The sequence below is a fragment of the Chiloscyllium punctatum genome, chromosome 15, assembly GCF_047496795.1.
Source record: "Chiloscyllium punctatum isolate Juve2018m chromosome 15, sChiPun1.3, whole genome shotgun sequence".
NCBI classification, from domain to species: domain Eukaryota; kingdom Metazoa; phylum Chordata; class Chondrichthyes; order Orectolobiformes; family Hemiscylliidae; genus Chiloscyllium; species Chiloscyllium punctatum.
In genome coordinates, this window is record NC_092753.1 from 103,245,287 (window position 1) to 103,264,088 (window position 18,802).

The 18,802-nt window shown below is 51.1% G+C and overlaps 1 protein-coding gene across 3 annotated transcripts in view; it reads right to left on the bottom strand.

Annotated features, from left to right (window-relative positions):
• Window positions 1-17,845, bottom strand: part of pde9aa (phosphodiesterase 9aa) — a 54,804-nt gene extending 36,959 nt beyond the window's left edge. For 2 of the 3 annotated variants that reach the window (XM_072585828.1, XM_072585827.1), the window contains exons 1-8: window positions 16,961-17,136; window positions 14,540-14,610; window positions 13,723-13,800; window positions 13,163-13,206; window positions 11,262-11,316; window positions 11,091-11,161; window positions 3,873-3,957; window positions 2,856-2,910 (exon numbers count right to left, since the gene is read on the bottom strand). In XM_072585828.1, the coding sequence (XP_072441929.1) occupies window positions 2,856-2,910; window positions 3,873-3,957; window positions 11,091-11,161; window positions 11,262-11,316; window positions 13,163-13,206; window positions 13,723-13,800; window positions 14,540-14,610; window positions 16,961-17,032 (531 nt within the window). In that variant the 5' untranslated portion in view covers window positions 17,033-17,136. Of the gene's footprint in view, window positions 1-2,855; window positions 2,911-3,872; window positions 3,958-11,090; window positions 11,162-11,261; window positions 11,317-13,162; window positions 13,207-13,722; window positions 13,801-14,539; window positions 14,611-16,960; window positions 17,137-17,715 lie in introns of those variants that run through there. The other variant, XM_072585829.1, reaches the window with a different exon arrangement.
• Window positions 17,846-18,802: the final 957 nt, after the last annotated feature.

Sequence of the window (18,802 nt, forward strand, 5' to 3'; positions counted from 1 at the left end):
TTAGAAGGGTTTTGAATGTGATTCAAGCTGCCACCAGGGAAAGATACCAGGAGTGGTCGTCTCATTAGACACAGAAAAGGCATTCGACAGGGTTGAATGGTCATATTTGTTTTACATATTGGAAAGGTTTGGCATTGGAAAGGTGTTTACCAAATGGGTCTCAACATTATATAGTGATCCCAAAGCAGTTGTGGTTACCAATGGATTAGGTTCGGATAGCTTCAGTGTGGGTAGGGGCTGCCGTCAGGGATGTCCTCTCTCGCCATTGTTATAATTGAATCACTAGCAGAAGCTATACGGACTGACCCTAATATAATGGCCTCGAGGATTGGTACAGGTAAACATAAAATTACCCTTTATGCAGATGATGTTCTCCTATTCCTCAGTAATCCTCTGAGGTCCGTACCTCGCTTAATCCAAGTAATTAACACATTTAGTGCATTCTCAGGCAATAAAATTAATTTCTCAAAATCGGAGGCCATGCCCATGGGTGGCCTTGCTATGATACCCCACTTATTGGACGGATCACACTCTCCCTTTCGGTGGTCCCTGGAGGGTTTCTTATATTTAAGCATTTTTATTACCCCAGTATTTGGTCAGTTATACAAGGCTAACTCTGTGCATTTACTGGGGAGGATAAGGCAGGACCTCCAGCGATGGGGAGACCTTCCAATTTCCTGGCTGGGTAGAATAGCACTAATTAAAATGAATGTCCTGCCCCATCTCCTATACCCTATGAGAATGCTTCCGGTGATGCTGCCGAGGATGCCTCTATGTAAATTATATGGCTGGTTGGGTTCCTTTATCTGGAATCATAGACGGCCCCTCATTAAGCTGAAGAAGCTACACCTTCCATAGGCAAGGGGAGGATTGGACTTCCCTGATTTTAGGAAATATCAGTTAAGTTCCCTATTAAGTTACATAGCTGATTGGGTCTTGTCTGACCTGCAATCAATCTGGCTGGACATCGAGGCTTCTCAAGTAAAATACCCACATATTAACCTTTTATTTTCAGACAAGAGGAAAATCATTACAGATCACTGTAAAAACCCTATAATATTAAACACAATTAAAGCTTGGAATATAATGCGGCAAAATGAGGGCAACTCACATAAAACATCACCCTATGCTCCGCTAGTGGGAGCATGGGGATTCCAACCGGGGTTTACAGATGCCACTTTTAAACTCTGGAGATCCAGGGGTATCTCATGTCTAGGGGACCTATTTAAAGAAGGGGTCCTGATGTCTGTTGAACAGCTGCGTCAGAAATTCGGATTACCTAATGGAGACCTCTTTCGATACTTCCAAATTCGAGATTATGTACAGAAGAAGACTATGTTATTAGATAGTCTTTATAAATCAGATAGAGAATGTAGTGCCCTACGACCAATGGGGGTATCTTCCGTCAGTACTATTTATCATTTACTACATGATGAAGTATTGGGAGATATGGACAATCTGCTTAAAACATGGGATCAGGATTTGGGACTAGAAATCTCTATAGAAACATGGAATGACATTTGGGAAAACGCCAGAAGAATCACCATCTGCAACAGAACTCAGGCTATCCAGCTGAAGATACTTCATAGGGCCCATATAGCACCGGATCGATTGGCAACATTTAAGGCAGGAGCATCTCCAATGTGTCCCAAATGTAAAATAGAGGTGGGCACTCTTGTACATTGTCTATGGACCTGTCATAAGATCCGTAGGTACTGGACTAAAGTAGCAAGTGTTCTGACAGAAATCTTAGGAACGGAAATTAAAGTGGACCCTGTACCTCTCCTTTTGGGCTTTTCGAACTTACCCTCCCTGGACATGTACGGGAAGAGACTATTTTCTATTCTCCCCTTTCTACTTTGGTAAACTGGGTGGCTGAGGGCCCCCCTGGACTTTCAAACTGGCACAGATTAATTATGGAATGTATTCCCCTTGACCTCCTTCCAAATATGGTGCACCGAAAGACTAAATTATTTCATAAAATATGGCAGCCCTTCTTGAATTATATAAATACAGATATTTTGGCCATCCTAACAAGGGCTTTTATTTAATTGGCTGGTCTGGGGCCCCTTGGGAGAGGAATCCCGCACGAATATGGGTTTTATTACATTTGATGTGAATACATTCCGAGCATGTATCTCACGACCCAATTTCTGTGTTAGCCATTGGGTTTTTTTTCTCTTCTTTGGATAATGTAAGAGACTTAATTATACACTCTGGTTAGTTGTAGGTTAGATCAGTAGTTAGTTGAGTTTAGTTTTTTTTCTCTTGGTATCTTTTTTTTGTTTGATAAATTTTGGTTATTATTTATTTAAGATTTAATTATATATCAATGTTTATACTTGTTTATTTTATTTGTAAACTTGTAAAAATATGTTAAATTTTCAATAAAAATATCTATTTAAAAAAAATTCATTTACAACATGGGGGGGTCACTGGCTGGGTCAGCACTTATTGCCCAGAGGGCAGTTAAGATTCTCCCACATTGCTGTGGGTCTGGAGTCACATGTAGGCCGGACCAGGTAAGGATGGTAGTTTCCTTCCCTCAGGGACACTAATGAACCCGATGGGGTTTTCAAACAATTGGCATTGGTTTTGTGGTCATCGTTAGATTCTTAATTCCAGATTTTTATTGAATTCAAATTCCACCATCTGCCACAGCAGGAATCAAACCCAGGTCCTCAGGAATTTAACTGGGACTCAGGAATTTAGCAATCTTGTGATAATATGACTAGGCCATTGCCTTCCCAGTGAGCAAGTTACAGTTAACAAACACAACTAGTTACAGTGAGCAAGCACAGCTAGTTACCTGGTTATGGTGCGCTAACTGGGAAGGGAGTGAGTAATGCCATTACCTTGGGGTATGATGGGACGTTCCGGTGAGGAATCAGCATCTTCTCATCGAGGAAACTACAAACCAACAGAACGGGGGGAGTCGCTCAGAGCACGGCTACGGGAGGACAGATTCCTGCCCCCATCCAACCCACCCCAGCCCCTCCATCACCGCCCCACCCCCAACCCACACACCCCTGCACCCCCCACCCCAGCCCCTCCATCACCACCCCACCCCCACACACCCCTGCACCCCCCACCCCAGCCCCTCCATCACCACACCCACCCACACCCCCACACACCCCTGCACCCCCCACCCCAGCCCCTCCATCACCAACTCTGTACCCCACCCCAGCCCCATCAACCCCCACCCCCCTACACCCCTGTACCCCACCCCAGCCCCATCACCACCCCACCCCCCGGCACCCCTGTACCCCCACCCCAGCCCCATCATCACCCCACCCCCCGGCACCCCTGTACCCCCACCCCAGCCCCATCAGCCCCCACCCCCCCACACCCCTGCACCCCCACTACAGCCCCACCATCACCCCACACGCCCACACACCCCTGCACCCCCAGCCAAGCTCCGCCATCACTGCCCCACCCCCACACACACCTCATCAACCCCACACCCCCCCTCCCACATCCACACCCCAACCACCACCCAACCACGGATCCAAGTTCACTCAGTGAGGGGGGGGGGTCAGGATGTGGGGGAGGGGGAGGGGCAGGTTCACTCAGTGAGGGGGGGTGGCAGGGTGTGGGGTGTGGGGTGTGGGGGTGGGGGCAGGTTCATTCAGTGAGGGGGGGGTCAGGGTGTAGGGAGGGGGAGGGGGCAGGTTCACTCAGTGGGGGGGGTCAGGGTGTGGGGGAGAGGGCAGGTTCACTCAGTGAGGGGGGGGGTCAGGGTGTAGGGAGGGGGAGGGGGCAGGTTCACTCAGTGGGGGGGGGTCAGGGAGGGGATAGGTAGCAGGGTTGTGATTTCTGGGGTTAGTCAGGCTCCCACACTCCGAGTGAGACAGCCTCTGGCCTACTCTCACCTGCTACTCCGTTCCTCGATTATATCACGCAGCTTTTGGATGTCATTCCGACACTTCTCGATTTCGACCACCTTCAGCCCCTCCACTGCCAAAACACACACACAGCATATTAAACCTCTCTCTCCACGGGCCAATGTTCCAATCCACACACCTCACCACTCTGTTCACATCGCAAGCTGACAGAGATAGGGAGGGGGTGTAGGGGCTGGAGGGGGTTACAGAGATAGGGAGGGGGTGTAGGGGCTGGAGGGGGTTACAGAGATAGGGAGGGGGTGTAGGGGCTGGAGGGGGTTACAGAGATAGGGAGGGGGTGTAGGGGCTGGAGGGGGTTACAGAGATAGGGAAGGGGTGTAGGGGCTGGAGGGGGTGACAGAGATAGGGAGGGGGTGTAGGGGCTGGAGGGGGTTACAGAGATAGGGAAGGGGTGTAGGGGCTGGAGGGGGTTACAGAGATAGGGAGGGGGTGTAGGGGCTGGAGGGGGTTACAGAGATAGGGAGGGGGTGTAGGGGCTGGAGGGGGTTACAGAGATAGGGAGAGTGTGTAGGGGCTGTCGGTGGTTATAGAGATAGGGACAGGATGTAGGGTCTGGACAGAGTTACAGAGAGAGGGAGGGGCTGTAGGGGGTTACAGAGATAGGGAGGGGGTGTAGGGGGTTACAGAGATAGGGAGGGGGTGTAGGGGCTGAAGGAGGTGACAGAGATACGGAGAGGGTGTAGGGGCTGTACGGGGTTATAGAGATGGGGAGGGGGTGTAGGGGCTGGAGGGGGTTACAGAGATAGGGAGGGAGTGTATGGTCTGTAGGTGGTTACAGAGATAGGGAGGGGGTATAGGGGCTGGAGGTGGTTACAGAGATAGGGAGGGGGTGTAGGGTCTGGAGGGGGTTACAGAGATAGGGATGGGGTGTAGGGGCTGGTGGGGGTTACAGAGATAGGGAGGGGGTATAGGGGCTGGAGGTGGTTACAGAGATAGGGAGGGGGTGTAGGGGCTGGAGGGGGTTACAGAGATAGGGAGGGAGTGTATGGTCTGTAGGTGGTTACAGAGATAGGGAGGGGGTATAGGGGCTGGAGGTGGTTACAGAGATAGGGAGGGGGTGTAGGGTCTGGAGGGGGTTACAGAGATAGGGATGGGGTGTAGGGGCTGGTGGGGGTTACAGAGATAGGGAGGGGTTTATAGGGCCGGGAGGGGTTACAGAGATAGGGAGGGGGTGTAGGGGCTGGAGGGGGTTACAGAGATAGGGAGGGGGTTATAGGGCCGGGAGGGGGTTACAGAGATAGGGAGGGGGTGTAGGGGTTGGAGGGGGTTACAGAGATAGGGAGGAAGTATAGGGCCGGGAGGGGGATTACAGAGACAGGGAGGGGGTGTAGGGTCTGTAGGGGGTTACAGACATAGAGAGGGGGTGTAGGGGCTGTCGGTGGTTATAGAGATAGGCAGGGTGTGTAGGTTCTGGAGGGGGTTACAGAGATAGGGAGGGGGTGTACAGGCTATACAGAGTTACAGAGATGGGGGTGTAGGGGCTGGAGGGGGTTACAGAGATAGGGAGGCGGTATAGGGGCTGGAGGTGGTTACAGAGATAGGAGGGGGTGTACGGGCTATAAAGCGTTACAGAGATACGGGGTGTAGGGGCTGTAGGGGGTTACAAGGATAGGGAGGGGGTGTAGAAGCTGGAGGTGGTTACAGAAATAGGGAGGGGGTATAGTGGCTGTTGAGGGTTACAGAGATAGGGAGGGGTTATAGGGGCTGGAGGTGGTTACAGAGAGAGGGAGGTGGTGTAGGGTCTGGTGGGGGTTACAGAGATAGAGAGGGGGTGTAGGGGCTGGAGGGGGTTACAGAGATAGGGAGGTTCTGTAGGGGCTGTCGGTGGTTATAGAGATAGGGAGGGTTTGTAGGGTCTGGAAGGGGTTACAGAGATAGGGAGGGTGTGTAGGGGCTCTCGGTGGTTATAGAGATAGGGAGGGGTTGTAGGGTCTGGAGAGGGTTACAGAGATAGGGAGGGGGTGTAGGGGCTGGAGGGGGTTACAGAGATAGGGAGGTTGTGTAGGGGCTGTCGGTGGTTATAGAGATAGGGAGGGTTTGTAGGGTCTGGAAGGGGTTACAGAGATAGGGAGGGTGTGTAGGGGCTCTCGGTGGTTATAGAGATAGGGAGGGGTTGTAGGGTCTGGAGGGGGTTACAGAGATAGGGAGGGGGTGCAGGGTCTGGAGGGGGTTACAGAGACAGGAGGGGGTGTAGGGGTTGTAAGGGGTTACAGAGATAGGAGGGGGTGTAGGGTCTGGAGGGGGTTACAGAGATAGGGAGGGGGTGTAGGGGGTTACAGAGATAGGGAGGGGTGTAGGGGCTGGAGGGGGTTACAGAGATAGGGAGGTTGTGTAGGGGCTGTCGGTGGTTATAGAGATAGGGAGGGTTTGTAGGGTCTGGAAGGGGTTACAGAGATAGGGAGGGTGTGTAGGGGCTCTCGGTGGTTATAGAGATAGGGAGGGGGTGCAGGGTCTGGAGGGGGTTACAGAGACAGGAGGGGGTGTAGGGGTTGTAAGGGGTTACAAAGATAGGAGGGGGTGTAGGGTCTGGAGGGGGTTACAGAGATAGGAGGGGGTGTAGGGTCTGGAGGAGGTTACAGAGATAGGAGGGGGTGTAGGGGGTTACTGAGATAGGGAGGGGGTGTAGGGGGTTACAGAGATAGGGAGGGGTGTAGGGGGTTACTGAGATAGGGAGGGGTGTAGGGGGTTTACAGAGATAGGGAGGGGGTGTAAGGGGTTACAGAGATAGGGAGGGGGTGTAGGGGGTTACTGAGATAGGGAGGGGGTGTAGAGGCTGGAGGATGTGACAGAGATAGGGAACAGATTTGCAGTGAGCAGAAAGTTTGGAGGGATGTGGTGTTCCAGTTAAAATGCTCCGTTCTGAGCTGGCCGGGAGTGTGGGAAGGCCAATGTGAGCCCCTTGGAGCAGCACTCCCACCTACAAGATACCTCCCTGAGGAATGGTCATGGAATAAGGATCCTCTGGGAGCTCTGTGACTTCAATTACAAACTTCTGCTAATGCTAGGGGACAACTGTTTAAAATACTGACTCAGAGGATCAGAATAGGAAACATAGAAATTCAGAATGTGTGCGGTTCATTCACAAGTGTCATTACTCTCATAAAAACTGAAAGAACTGCAGATGCTGTAAATCAGAAACAAATGCAGAAGGCACTAGAGAAGCTCAGCAGATTCTGAGGAAGGGTCACTCGACCTGGAACATTAACAATAGTTTCTCTCCACAGACACTGTCAGTCCTGCTAAGCTTTTCCAGCAATTTCTGTTTTTGTTTTATCATCACCATGGCGACTGCTCCCCAAGGTGACAGGAACCAAGTCAATGATTTCAATGGAGCTGAGGCTGCAGCTTTGAAAACATCATCGACTCACTGTCAAGCAGAAAGAGGCCATTCAGCCCATCGAGGCTGTGCACGGGGCAGACTGATGTAACAAAAGGCCAGTTTAAAAGACAGTGGGGACGTGACCGAGAGGCTGTTGAGAAAATGTTTCCTCTTTTGGAAGAATCTGGAAGGAGAGATCACTGTTTAAAAATAAAGGAGTCACCCATTTCAAACAGAGATGAGGGATGTGGTCTTTCTCGGAGGATCGAATGTCCTTGGAGCTCTCTTCCTGAAAAAGGTGAAGTCTGGAATATTTCCAAGGCCAAGGTGGATAACTTCTTGTCAAAGCAAAGGGGTGAAAGGTTATCAGCGATAGACAGGAATGTGAATTTGTGGTTACACTCAGATCAGTTTTGATCTTACAGAATGGCAGAGTGAGCTCAAAGGGCTGAGTGACCTACTCTGAGCCTGATTCATTTCTAATCCAGTCTGGGCTGGGAATAGTGTATCACAGCCAAGATTGTTAGGAGTCTGTAATGACATATCAATCTCCATCAGGATCCTTTCCTAACCTAACACTATCACACCATCTCATTGGATGAGGTTTAGTGCACTCTCCAACATTGAACATTTCAGAACCATGAGCTTTTACAGCAACTGTCCCCCAAGCTTTTTCTCCACATAGTTAGCATTAGTATGTTCATATACACAACTGTGTTTACATTAACCACCACCTTGACTCCCAGCAAGTCTCTGATTTTATCAAGTTATGACTTGGAGCTCCTGGTATTTGACTGGAGTGGACAAACTTAAAAATCACACAATATACACAATAAACCTGTTGGACTATAACTTGGTGTTGTATGATTTTTAACTTTATCAAGTTAGGCACTCTGGAGGTGCATTGGTGATGGAGGGAGTGGATATTTGTGGATGCAGTAATAATTTTTTTTAGATTACATTACAGTGTGGAAACAGGCCCTTCGGCCCAACAAGTCCACACCGACCCGCCGAAGCGTAACCCACCCATACCCCTACATTTACCCCTTACCTAACACGACTGGCAATTTAGCATGGCCAATTCACCTGACCTGCACATCTTTGGATTGTGGGAGGAAACCGGAGCACCCGGAGGAAACCCACACAGACACAGGGAGAACGTGCAAACTCCACACAGTCAGTCGCCTGAGGCGGGAATTGAACCCGGGTCTCTGGCGCTGTGAGGCAGCAGTGCTAACCACTGTGCCACCGTGCCGCCCAAGTGGGCTGCTTTGTCCTAGATGGTGTCAAGCTTCTTGAGTGTTGTTGGAGCTGCCCCCATCCAGGCAAATGGGGAGGATTCCATCACTCTCCTGACTCGTGCCTTGTAGATGGTGGACAGGCCTTGGGGAGTCAGGAGGTGAATTACTCACTGCAGTATTCCTCGCCTCTGACCTGCTGTTGTAGCCATGACCATCTTCCTGTGTGTCAGGTATGACTTTAACCACCGGAGAGTTTGACCCTTGATACCCATTAATTCCAGTTTTGCCAGGGCTGCTTGACACCACACTTGGTCGAATGCAGCCTTCATGTCAAGGGCTGTCACTCCCACCTCCCCTCTGGAATTCAGCCCTTTTGTCCATGTTTGACCCAAGGCTGGCATGAGGTCAGGAGCTGTGTGGCCCTGGGGGAACCCAAACTGGGCGTCACTGAGCAGGTTAGTGCTGAACAGGTGCTGCTTGATAGCCCTGTTGGTGACACCTTCCATCATCTTAATGATGGTCGAGAGTAGACTGATAGGGTGAGTGAGGAGAGGGTGGGGACTGCAGATGCTGGTGATCAGAGTCCTCAGATGCTGCTGACCTGCTGTGCTTTTCCTGCACCACACTTTGTGAATCTGATGGGGCGGTAATTGGCCAGGTTGGATTTGTCCTGGTTTTTATATACAGGACATACCTGGGCAATTTTCCACATTGTTGGGTAGCTGCCAGTGTTGTAACTGTACTGGAACAACTTGACACGTCTTCAATACTATTGCTGGAATTTTCTCAGGGCCCAAAGCCTTTGCAGTATTCAGTGCCTCCAAACATTTCTTGATACCCCATGGAGTGATTTGAATTGGCTGGAGCCTGGTATCTGATGCTGGGGACCACTGGAGGAGGCTGAGATGGACCATCCACTCGGCACCTCTGGCTGAAGATTGTTGCGAAAGCTTCAGCCTTAGCTTTTAAACTGATGTTCTGGGCTCTTCCATCATTGAGGATGGGGAGATTTATGGAGCCTCCTCCTCCAGTGAGCTGTTTAATTGTCCATCACCATTCACGCCTGGATGGGGCAGGACTGCAGAGCTTCGATCTGATCTGGTGGTTGTGGGATCCCTTAGCTCTGTCTATCACTTGCTGCTTCTGCCATTTGACAAGTAGTCCTGGTTGGTGGCTTCACCAGGTTGACACCTAATCTTCAGGTTTGTCTGATGTTGCTCCTGACACACCCTGCTGCAGTCTCCATTGAACCATGGTCGATGCCCTGGCTTGATGGGAATATTGAGTGGGCCATGAGGTTACAGATTGAGCTGGAGTACAGTTCTGCTACATCGTGGTGTACACCACATCTACGGGTTCCCCAAGTTCCATCTTACTTGTCACTTACAGACAGAGCTCTAATAAATTAGTCAAAAACCATTTTCCTTTTACAAAATGGATTTGCTTCATTTTATTCTGATTTAATTTTACTTTTTAAAATTCATTCACAGAATGTGGGCGTCACTGACAGGGACAGCATTTATTGCCCATCCCTAATTGCCCAGAGGGTAGTTAAGAGTCAACCCCATTGCTGTGGGTCTGGAGTCACATGTACACCAGACCAGGTAAGGATGGCAGTTTCCTTCCCTAAAGGACAATAGTGACCCAGGTGGGTTTTTCCTTACAATCAGCAATGGATTCATGGTCACTCTTGGATTAGATTTTCGCTCCAGGTGTTAGTAATTGAGTGTAAATTTGACTAACCTGTTGCGGGGGATTTGAATCCACAATTCCCCACATCTGCTTGGACTCTGGTTGCCAAGACCAGTGATGGCTGCACCACCTACTTGCAGACTGAACCTCGGGCCGTCTGCCTCTGCTCCCCCTGCATTCTCTCCCTACTCACTCAATCTGTCTCCCTCATTTGCTCTCTCGCGCACACTCTCTCTTGCTCTTTGCTCCCTTTTACTTCCCTCCCTGCCCTCTCCTCCCTCACTCTTTCTCTCTCTCATGGTGTCTCTTTCCACTCATTCTCTCTACTACCATGCATTTCTGTTTCCCACTCTCTACTCTCCCCTCTCTCCTCCCTCTCTCCCCCCTCTTTCCTCCCTCTCTCCCCCCTCTCTCCTCCCTCTCCTCCCTCTCACTCTCTTTCTCCCCTCACTCTTTCTTTAATTCTCTACTCCCTTGCACTTTCTTTCTCTTACTTTCTATTCCCTCTCTCTCACTCTCCCACTTCTCTTGGCTCTTACTCTCTCTCCCTCTCTGCCCTTTCTCTCTCCTTTCTCTATCTCTCCCCCCTCCACGCCCACTCTCTGTCACTCTCCCTATTATCTTTCCTCCTCCTTTCTCTCTCTCTACCCTCTTCTCTTTTTCACTCTCTCTCTGCCCTCTCTTCCCTCCCTGCCTTCTCTCTTACTCTCCCCCTCTCTCTCTGTCCTCTCTCCCTTTCTCTCTTTCTCCTCTTCTTTTGCTTTCATCCTTTCTCTCCCTCTCTTGCTCTCCTCCTCCTCTTTTTCTCTCTCTTCTTCCCTCTCCCTTTCTCCGTCTACCCCCTCTCTCTTGCCCTCTTCCTCTCCCATTTCCCCCTCTCCCTCTCCCTCCCTCTCCCTCTCCCTCTCCCCCTCCTCCCTTCCCAATACGTACATTCCACTCGTTTCTCCAGAACGCTGAGGCGGTTTGTAACTTCGGATTTTAGTTCGTTGATTTTGAAGGCCCTGAAAGAGAGAGGCATTGATTCTGTGACAATCTCTTGTTCCTGGTGATGAACACTGTCACAGTCAGGAAATTTACCTGGAAAACTGGAAAACACTGTACCTGGAAAACTGCTCTGCAACTTGAGCTAGAACGTTCTGGAAAATTTCGTCTTTCTCTGCAACAGGAAGTTGTAAATGGAGAATGTCTATAGCTATGACAATGACCAACCCAGACTGACTTATATTCACCATCCTCACTCTCCCCACACCACACCACAAACTCCCCCCCCAAACCCCCACCTAAAACCATCTCCATGGTTACCCCCTCTCAAAACTACAGTTCTCAAATACAGTGATCCCTAGACAGAGTGACCCCAAAATACAGTGATTACTATTTCCTGAAAATACTCTTCCAATGTGAAAGAGTAGCACATACTCATTCAGAGTTACTTCAAAGTTAATTAATGTTGGCATTTTTTGAAGAGGTAACAGAAAGCGTCGATGAGGGTAACACTGTGGATGTGGTGTACCCAGGTTTCCAGAAAGCTTTTGACACAGCGCCGTGTAACAGGAGAAAACTGGGGAGTTATACGCCAAGGTGTAACAGGACAGTAGCAGCATGGGTCCAACATTGACTGAGTGATAGGGAACAGACAGTCAGATTCAATGGATATTTTTCTGGCTGGAGAAAGGTTTGTGGTGGAGTTCCCTTAGAATCACTTTTGGGACCCTTGATTTTCCTGATATATATTAATGATGTGGATCTTGGAGTGCAAGGGAAAATCTCAAAATCTGTACATAACACAAAATTGGAAGAATTATGAACTGAGTGTAGAACTCAAAAGGACAACAACAGGTTGGTGGAGCAGGTGGGTAGGTAGTAGATGAATTTTAATGCAGAGAAACATGAGGTGATGTACTTCAGAAGGAAGAACATTGAGAGACTATATAAAACAGAAGATACAATTCTAAAGGGGCTGCAGGAGCAGGGGGAGCAGGGCGTATATGTGCAGTGATCATTGAAGGTGGGAGGACAAGGGAAAGCAGTTAACAAAGCACACAGTGACCTCTGCTTTATCACAGGGTCGCACAGTACAAGAGCAGGGAGGTGATGCTGAAATTGTACAAGACCCTTGTTAAGCATCAGCTGAGTGTTGCGTATGTTGTGGATGCCACATTACAGCAAAGATATGAATGGATTAGAGAGAGTGCAGAAGTGATTCTCAAGAATGGTTCCAGGGATGAGGAACTTCAGTGATGAAGATAGATTGAACAACATGGGACTGTTAAGGTAGCACTTTCAAATAAACCTGCTGGACTATAACCTGGTGTTGTGTGATTTTTAACTTTCTTGGTGGAGAGAAGAAGGTTGAGAGCAGACCAGATTGAGGTTTCCAAGATCATAAACGGGCTGGATAGGGTAGATAGGGAGAAGCTGCTCCTGTTTGTAAAGGAACAGGAACAAGAGGGAATAAGTTTACAGTGACATGCATAAGAAGCAAAGGTGATAATGAGAAAAATACCCTTCTCACACAGTGAGTAGTTAGGGAATGGAAATACGGTGGAGGCAAGTTCAATTGAGGTATTCATGAGGGTATTGGATGACATTTTAAATTGAATCAATATTCAGGGACGTGGGGAGAAAGCAGGAAAATGCTCATTCGATAGCCAGTGTGGACATGATGGGCCAAATATCCTCCAAATGCAAAATAACAATTCTGAGATTCGATGATTGTGCACACTCACTCAGACTAACAAATACTCAGCTAGAGTAACACGCACTCACTCAGACCAACAAATACTCAGCTAGAGTAACACACACACATTCAGAGTAACAAATACTCAGCTGGACTAACACACACTCACTCAGAGTAACAAATACTCAGCTGGACTAACACACACACACACAGCGTAACACATGCTCATTCATTTCAGAATATACAGCAACAATCAGGAAGTAACTTCCCTGCTTAAGGGCCTGTTCTACAGAGAGAGTTGCTGGTACAAAGCTGATCACCTTACCTGATAACTGAGCACCAGTCAGAGCAACAACTCTGTATGGAGAGCTGAAACACAGAAACAGAGTTGGTTCAGAATGGGACACCGTTGAGACACATTCACATGACACAAGGAACATTAGCAAGAAGTTGTCTTGAGCAGAGAGTAGGTTAGTGTTGGTGTGTTCCAGATTACTCAGGGAGTCTAGCTATGGTCATGTGACAGATCATGTGCTGTAGATGCTCCATGTTCTTGCCCCCCCAACCCCCCTCACCCCCCGCTGCTGGAACAGGGATCTGTCCTGTTTTTACAATCTGCCATTGGGAGGATTTACAAACAGACACCCAGCCTGTTAGGCTGAAAGAACTGTGGATGCTGTAAAATCAGACACAAAACAGAAATTGCTGGAAAAGCTCAGCGTCTGTGGACAGATGGAGGGCAAATCCTGCTTGACGCGTTGAGGCTGTTCGACTGACCTTCCTGACCCAAAGCTGATTGGTCAAAGAAGGTCAGAGTGAGATGATTCAGAGAGTGATGACGAATTACGAAAGCTCAGGAGACAGGACTCAGGTGGATACACTTGCCTGGCTGTATTTGTCGGCATCGTTGGGTCAATGGAGATGATCGCGTTGTCGGAATCCAGCAGAGTAATCGCAGAGCTCCTGAAATACAGTCATAAGACTCAGAACCCTGAGCTTCAGCAACTAGTGGGGATTGAACCGGAACTGGAACACAAGCTGATGGTGAACGCTCAAGAAGTTGGTCATCAATTTAAAACTTCAGTTTACACATATTAGCTTAACTTTGACCCCACATCCATCCCCCACAGCGACCACAAACTCAAACAATATAAAAGCATTCCTCACCGACTAACCCACAGAATCTTCAAACACTCATCAGCAGTTTGTGATGGCATTACAGTCTAGTTTTCACTGGAGTATGACATAGCCCCAGAGCAACACTGCCAGGATTTGCAAATCTGTCTCTTACAACAGTGTGTGCACTTTGCTCTGCCTCTGTAATGTTACGAAGACAGAGATGGGGAGGAATTTCTTCTCTCTGAGGGGAGTGAATCTGCAGCATTCTTTACTGCAGTAGGCCGAAACAGACCGATTTATAATCGGGAAAGGAATCAAGGACTATGGGGAAAAGGTAGGAAAATGGAGTTAAGGATTATCAGATCTGCCATGATCTCAATGACGGTGTGGAGAGACTTTTACTCTGTATCTAACCCTGTGCTGTCCCTGTCCTGGGAGTGTTTGATGGGGACAGCGTAGAGGGAGCTTTACTCTGTATCTAACCCTGTGCTAATATCGAAAGTGAATTTGAAATGTTCTTTGACTCTCTATTTCAGTGTGTTCTCTCCTGTGAGAGTCTGACTCTGGTGAGTGTGGTCCTTACCGAGCCAATCCTGTGGTGCTGCACAGTAACTCTCGAATATCACTGGGGCTGCAGTATTTGCTGAAAATGACCTGTGTCAAAGAGAAGCAGTGACAGTAAAAGCTGCTCAGCTGATCACCACAGTTACACAATCCAAAAACCTCAGCATTACCTTTACTGCACCAAGTGGAACAGGAGGAGGGGACACAGGGGAGAGAGAGCATGGGGGGGGGTGGGGGAGCGGAATCAGTAACAACAAACGCAGAGAGGGGAGCCACAAGGGTCAGGTTGTGGTCCCAATGAAAAGGAACAGAGCTCAGTTTGGACAAATTGTGACAGATAAGACCAGGAGCTGTGAGATTCCATATCCCTCAGAGTGAGACAAGACCAGCTCCCAGCTCAGACTGCCTGCTTCATGACACTGTCACCAAGATAATTAACAACTCAGCGCAGCCTAGCCCAGCCCAGCCCAGCCCAGCATAGCCCAGCCCAGCATAGCCCAGCTCAGCCCAGCTCAGTACAGCCCAGCCCAGCCCAGCCCAGCCCAGCCTGGCCTAGCTCAGCCCAGCCCAGCCTGGCCCTGACCAGCCCAGTCCAGCTTAGCCCAGCCCAGCCCAGCCAGGCTCAGCCCAGCCCAACCCAGCCCAGCCCGGCCTAGCTCAGCCCAGCCCAGCCCAGCCTGGCCCAGACCAGCCCAGTCCAGCTTAGCCCAGCCCAGCCCAGCCTAGCCCAGCCCAGCCCAGCCTAGCCCAGCCCAGCCCAGCCCAGCCCAGCGTAGCCCAGCCCAGCGTAGCCCAGCTCAGTACAGCCCAGCCCAGCCTAGCCCAGCCCAGCCCAGTCCAGCTCAGCCCAGCCCAGTCCAGCACAGCCCAGCCCAGCCTAGCCCAGCCCAGCCTAGCCCAGCCCAGCCTAGCCCAGCCCAGCCTAGCCCAGCTCAGCCCAGCCCAGTCCAGCCTAGCCCAGCCCAGCCTAGCCCAGCCTAGCCCAGCACAGCCCAGCCCAGCCTAGCCCAGCCCAACCTAGCCCAGCACCGCGTAGCCCAGCCCAGCCCAGCCTAGCTCAGCCCAGCCTAGCCCAGCCCAGCCCAGTCCAGCCCAGCCCAGCCCAGTCCAGCACAGCCCAGCCCAGCCCAGCCCAGCCCAGCCTAGCCCAGCCTAGCCCAGCCCAGCCCAGCCCAGCCTAGCCCAGCCCAGCCCAGCCCAGCCCAGCCCAGCCTAGCCCAGCCCAGCCTAGCCCAGCCCAGCCTAGCCCAGCTCAGCCCAGCCCAGTCCAGCCTAGCCCAGCCCAGCCTAGCCTAGCTCAGCACAGCCCAGCCCAGCCTAGCCCAGCACCGCGTAGCCCAGCCCAGCCTAGCCCAGCTCAGCCCAGTCTAGCCCAGCCCAGCCCAGCCCAGCCTAGCCCAGCCCAGCCTAGCCCAGTCCAGCCTGGCCCAGCCTAGCCCAGCCCAGACCAGCCCAGCCCAGCCCAGCGTAGCCCAGCCCAGCGTAGCCCAGCCCAGCCTAACCCAGCCCAGCCTAACCCAGCCCAGTCTAGCCCAGCTCAGCCCAGACCAGCCTAGCCCAGCTCAGCCTAGCCGAGCTCACCCCAGACCAGCCTAGCCCAGACTAACCTAGCCCAGCCCAGCCCAGCCCAGCCCAGCCCAACCCAGCACAGCCTAGCCCAGCCCCGCCCGGCCTGGCCCAGCCCAGCCCGGCCCAGCCCAGCCCAGCCCAGCCCAGCCAGGCTCAGCCCAGCCCAACCCAGCTCAGCCCGGCCTAGCTCAGCCCATCCCAGTCCAGCCCAGCCCAGTCCAGCTTAGCCCAGCCCAGCCCAGCCCAGCTCAGCCCAGCCCAGCCCAGCCCAGCCTGGCCCTGACCAGCCCAGTCCAGCTTAGCCCAGCCCAGCCCAGCCAGGCTCAGCCCAGCCCAACCCAGCCCAGCCCGGCCTAGCTCAGCCCAGCCCAGCCCAGCCTGGCCCAGACCAGCCCAGTCCAGCTTAGCCCAGCCCAGCCCAGCCTGGCCTAGCTCAACCTAGCCCAGCCTAGCCCAGCCTAGCCCAGCCCAGCCCAGCCCAGCCTAGCCCAGAAAACACCACACCATTCAGAGGCACCATGCCCATAAATTCCAACCAAGCATCCCTTGACAGGGATCAGGAGCAGGAACCCTGGCTGTTATCCTCTCTCTCTCTCTCTCTCTTCCCCTAACGCAGGGCGTATTGAGTCCCTGAGTTTCTGGATCTGTTGATCACAAAGTGAAGTCAGAACCTCCTGGTTTGGGAGGGGGTGCCTCAGGGTCATTTTGAGCTGAACAGGAAGCTCAGTTTTTTTCCTGGAATCTGTAATACTAGCTTTTCCAATCCTTGCCTTGTCGTATTTGGATGAACTGAATGGGATTTCCAGCTGGGAATGTTTCAGTCTGGAAAGCCGTGTGGAAGGGGCTGTGTCTGGTCAGTGAGTGACAGTACCTTCTGTGTGCGGTTGTCACCAATATCCAGGAAAATCGCTTTGGAACGGTGTATGGATGATGCTGATCCCATTCCTCTCCTGCTGAGCCTGTAAGGGACACAGCTCACGGTGTGATGGAGATTCCAAACTGAGATCCTCTGGAGCCCAGCAGTCAACCTGCTCTCTCACTGTTTAACAACAGTCCCAAGGGTGAGAACGAGCCAGTCTGAGCTGACCACACCCCCCCCCACCCCCCCACACCCCCCCACACGCACACAGACAGACACAGAGGCACAGACACACACACAGACACAGAGGCACACATAGACACAGAGACAGAGACAGACACAGAGGCACAGACACACAGAGACAGAGACAGACACAGAGGCACAGACACACACACAGACACAGAGGCACACATAGACACAGAGACAGAGACAGACACAGAGGCACAGACACACACACAGACACAGAGGCACACATAGACACAGAGACAGAGACAGACACAGAGGCACAGACACACACACAGACACAGAGGCACAGACACACAGAGACAGAGACAGACACAGACACACAGACACACACACAGACACAGAGGCACAGACACACAGACAGACACAGAGGCACAGACACACAGACACACAGACAGACACAGAGGCACAGACACACAGAGACAGAGACAGACACACACACAGCGCCTGCAACACTGAGCTGTGCTCACTTGACAATCCATTTGTTTTACACAATATTCTGCTCTTTTCCAGTGTCTAAGTACCTCAGAATCACCATAGCAACATACTCGAGAATTGGAAGCCTCCAGAATTAAATGCTCTGATGACTATATCTCAAGAGGCACTTTAAATGGAGGCTGTTGGACAGATGGAGGTGAACAGGGGAGTCATCTTGAAGAATTGATCAGAGTTTCAGCAGTAAAATTTAGGGTGGTACGGTGGCTCAGTGATTAGCACTGCTGCCTCACGGTGCCAGGGACCCAGGATCGATTCCAGCCTTGGGTGACTGTGTGTGTGGAGTTTGCACATTCTCCCCGTGTCTGTGTGGGTTTCCTCCAGGTGCTCTGGTTTACTCCCATATTCTAAAGGTGTGCGGGTTAGATGAATTGACCATGCTAAATTACCCAGAGTGTTCAAGGATGTGTAGATTAGGTGCATTAGTCAGGGGTAAATGTAGACTAATAGGGTAGGGGAATGGGTCTGGGAGGGATACTCTTCGGAGGGTTGGTGTGGACTTGTTGGGCCAAAGGGCCTGTTTCCACACTGTAGGGGTTCTATCATCACTGTAGGGATTCTGTGTAATTTCTATAAACACATCTCCTCATTGTCAACCTCAGTAAACAATGAACCACAGATTCAGGGGAATTCTGAGGACATGAAAGAAGAGCTCATTAAAGTGAAGAGGTAGGGGGATCCAAGATGGCGGCGACCCAGCAAGTCTGAGTCTACAGTGCTCCTCCCAAGACTTGGGCAAAGTGGGTCAACCCCCCCCCCCCCCCCCCACCACACTCACCAAATCATTTAAAATTGCTGTTTAATTTAATTAGTTGTTTAGTATTGAATTTAAACAATTTATTCTTCAGTAAAAATGACTAAAGGGAAGGGAGCCTGCAGCTCTCAGCAGGTAGGACCCCCTCCCCCACCCTCTCCAGCTGCAGCTGAGGGGTCCACAGCCGCCCTGGGGGACTTCCCTACGGAGGTGAGCCTCACGGAAATCATCTCCAAACTGGATGTGAAGATCGACCCTTTTATTGAAGAATCCCGAAGCCGATGGGACTCACTCTCGGCCGCGCTACAAAAGCACAAGCGAGACATTAAGGAAATCGAGCGCCGAATCGGAGGGGCAGAGCT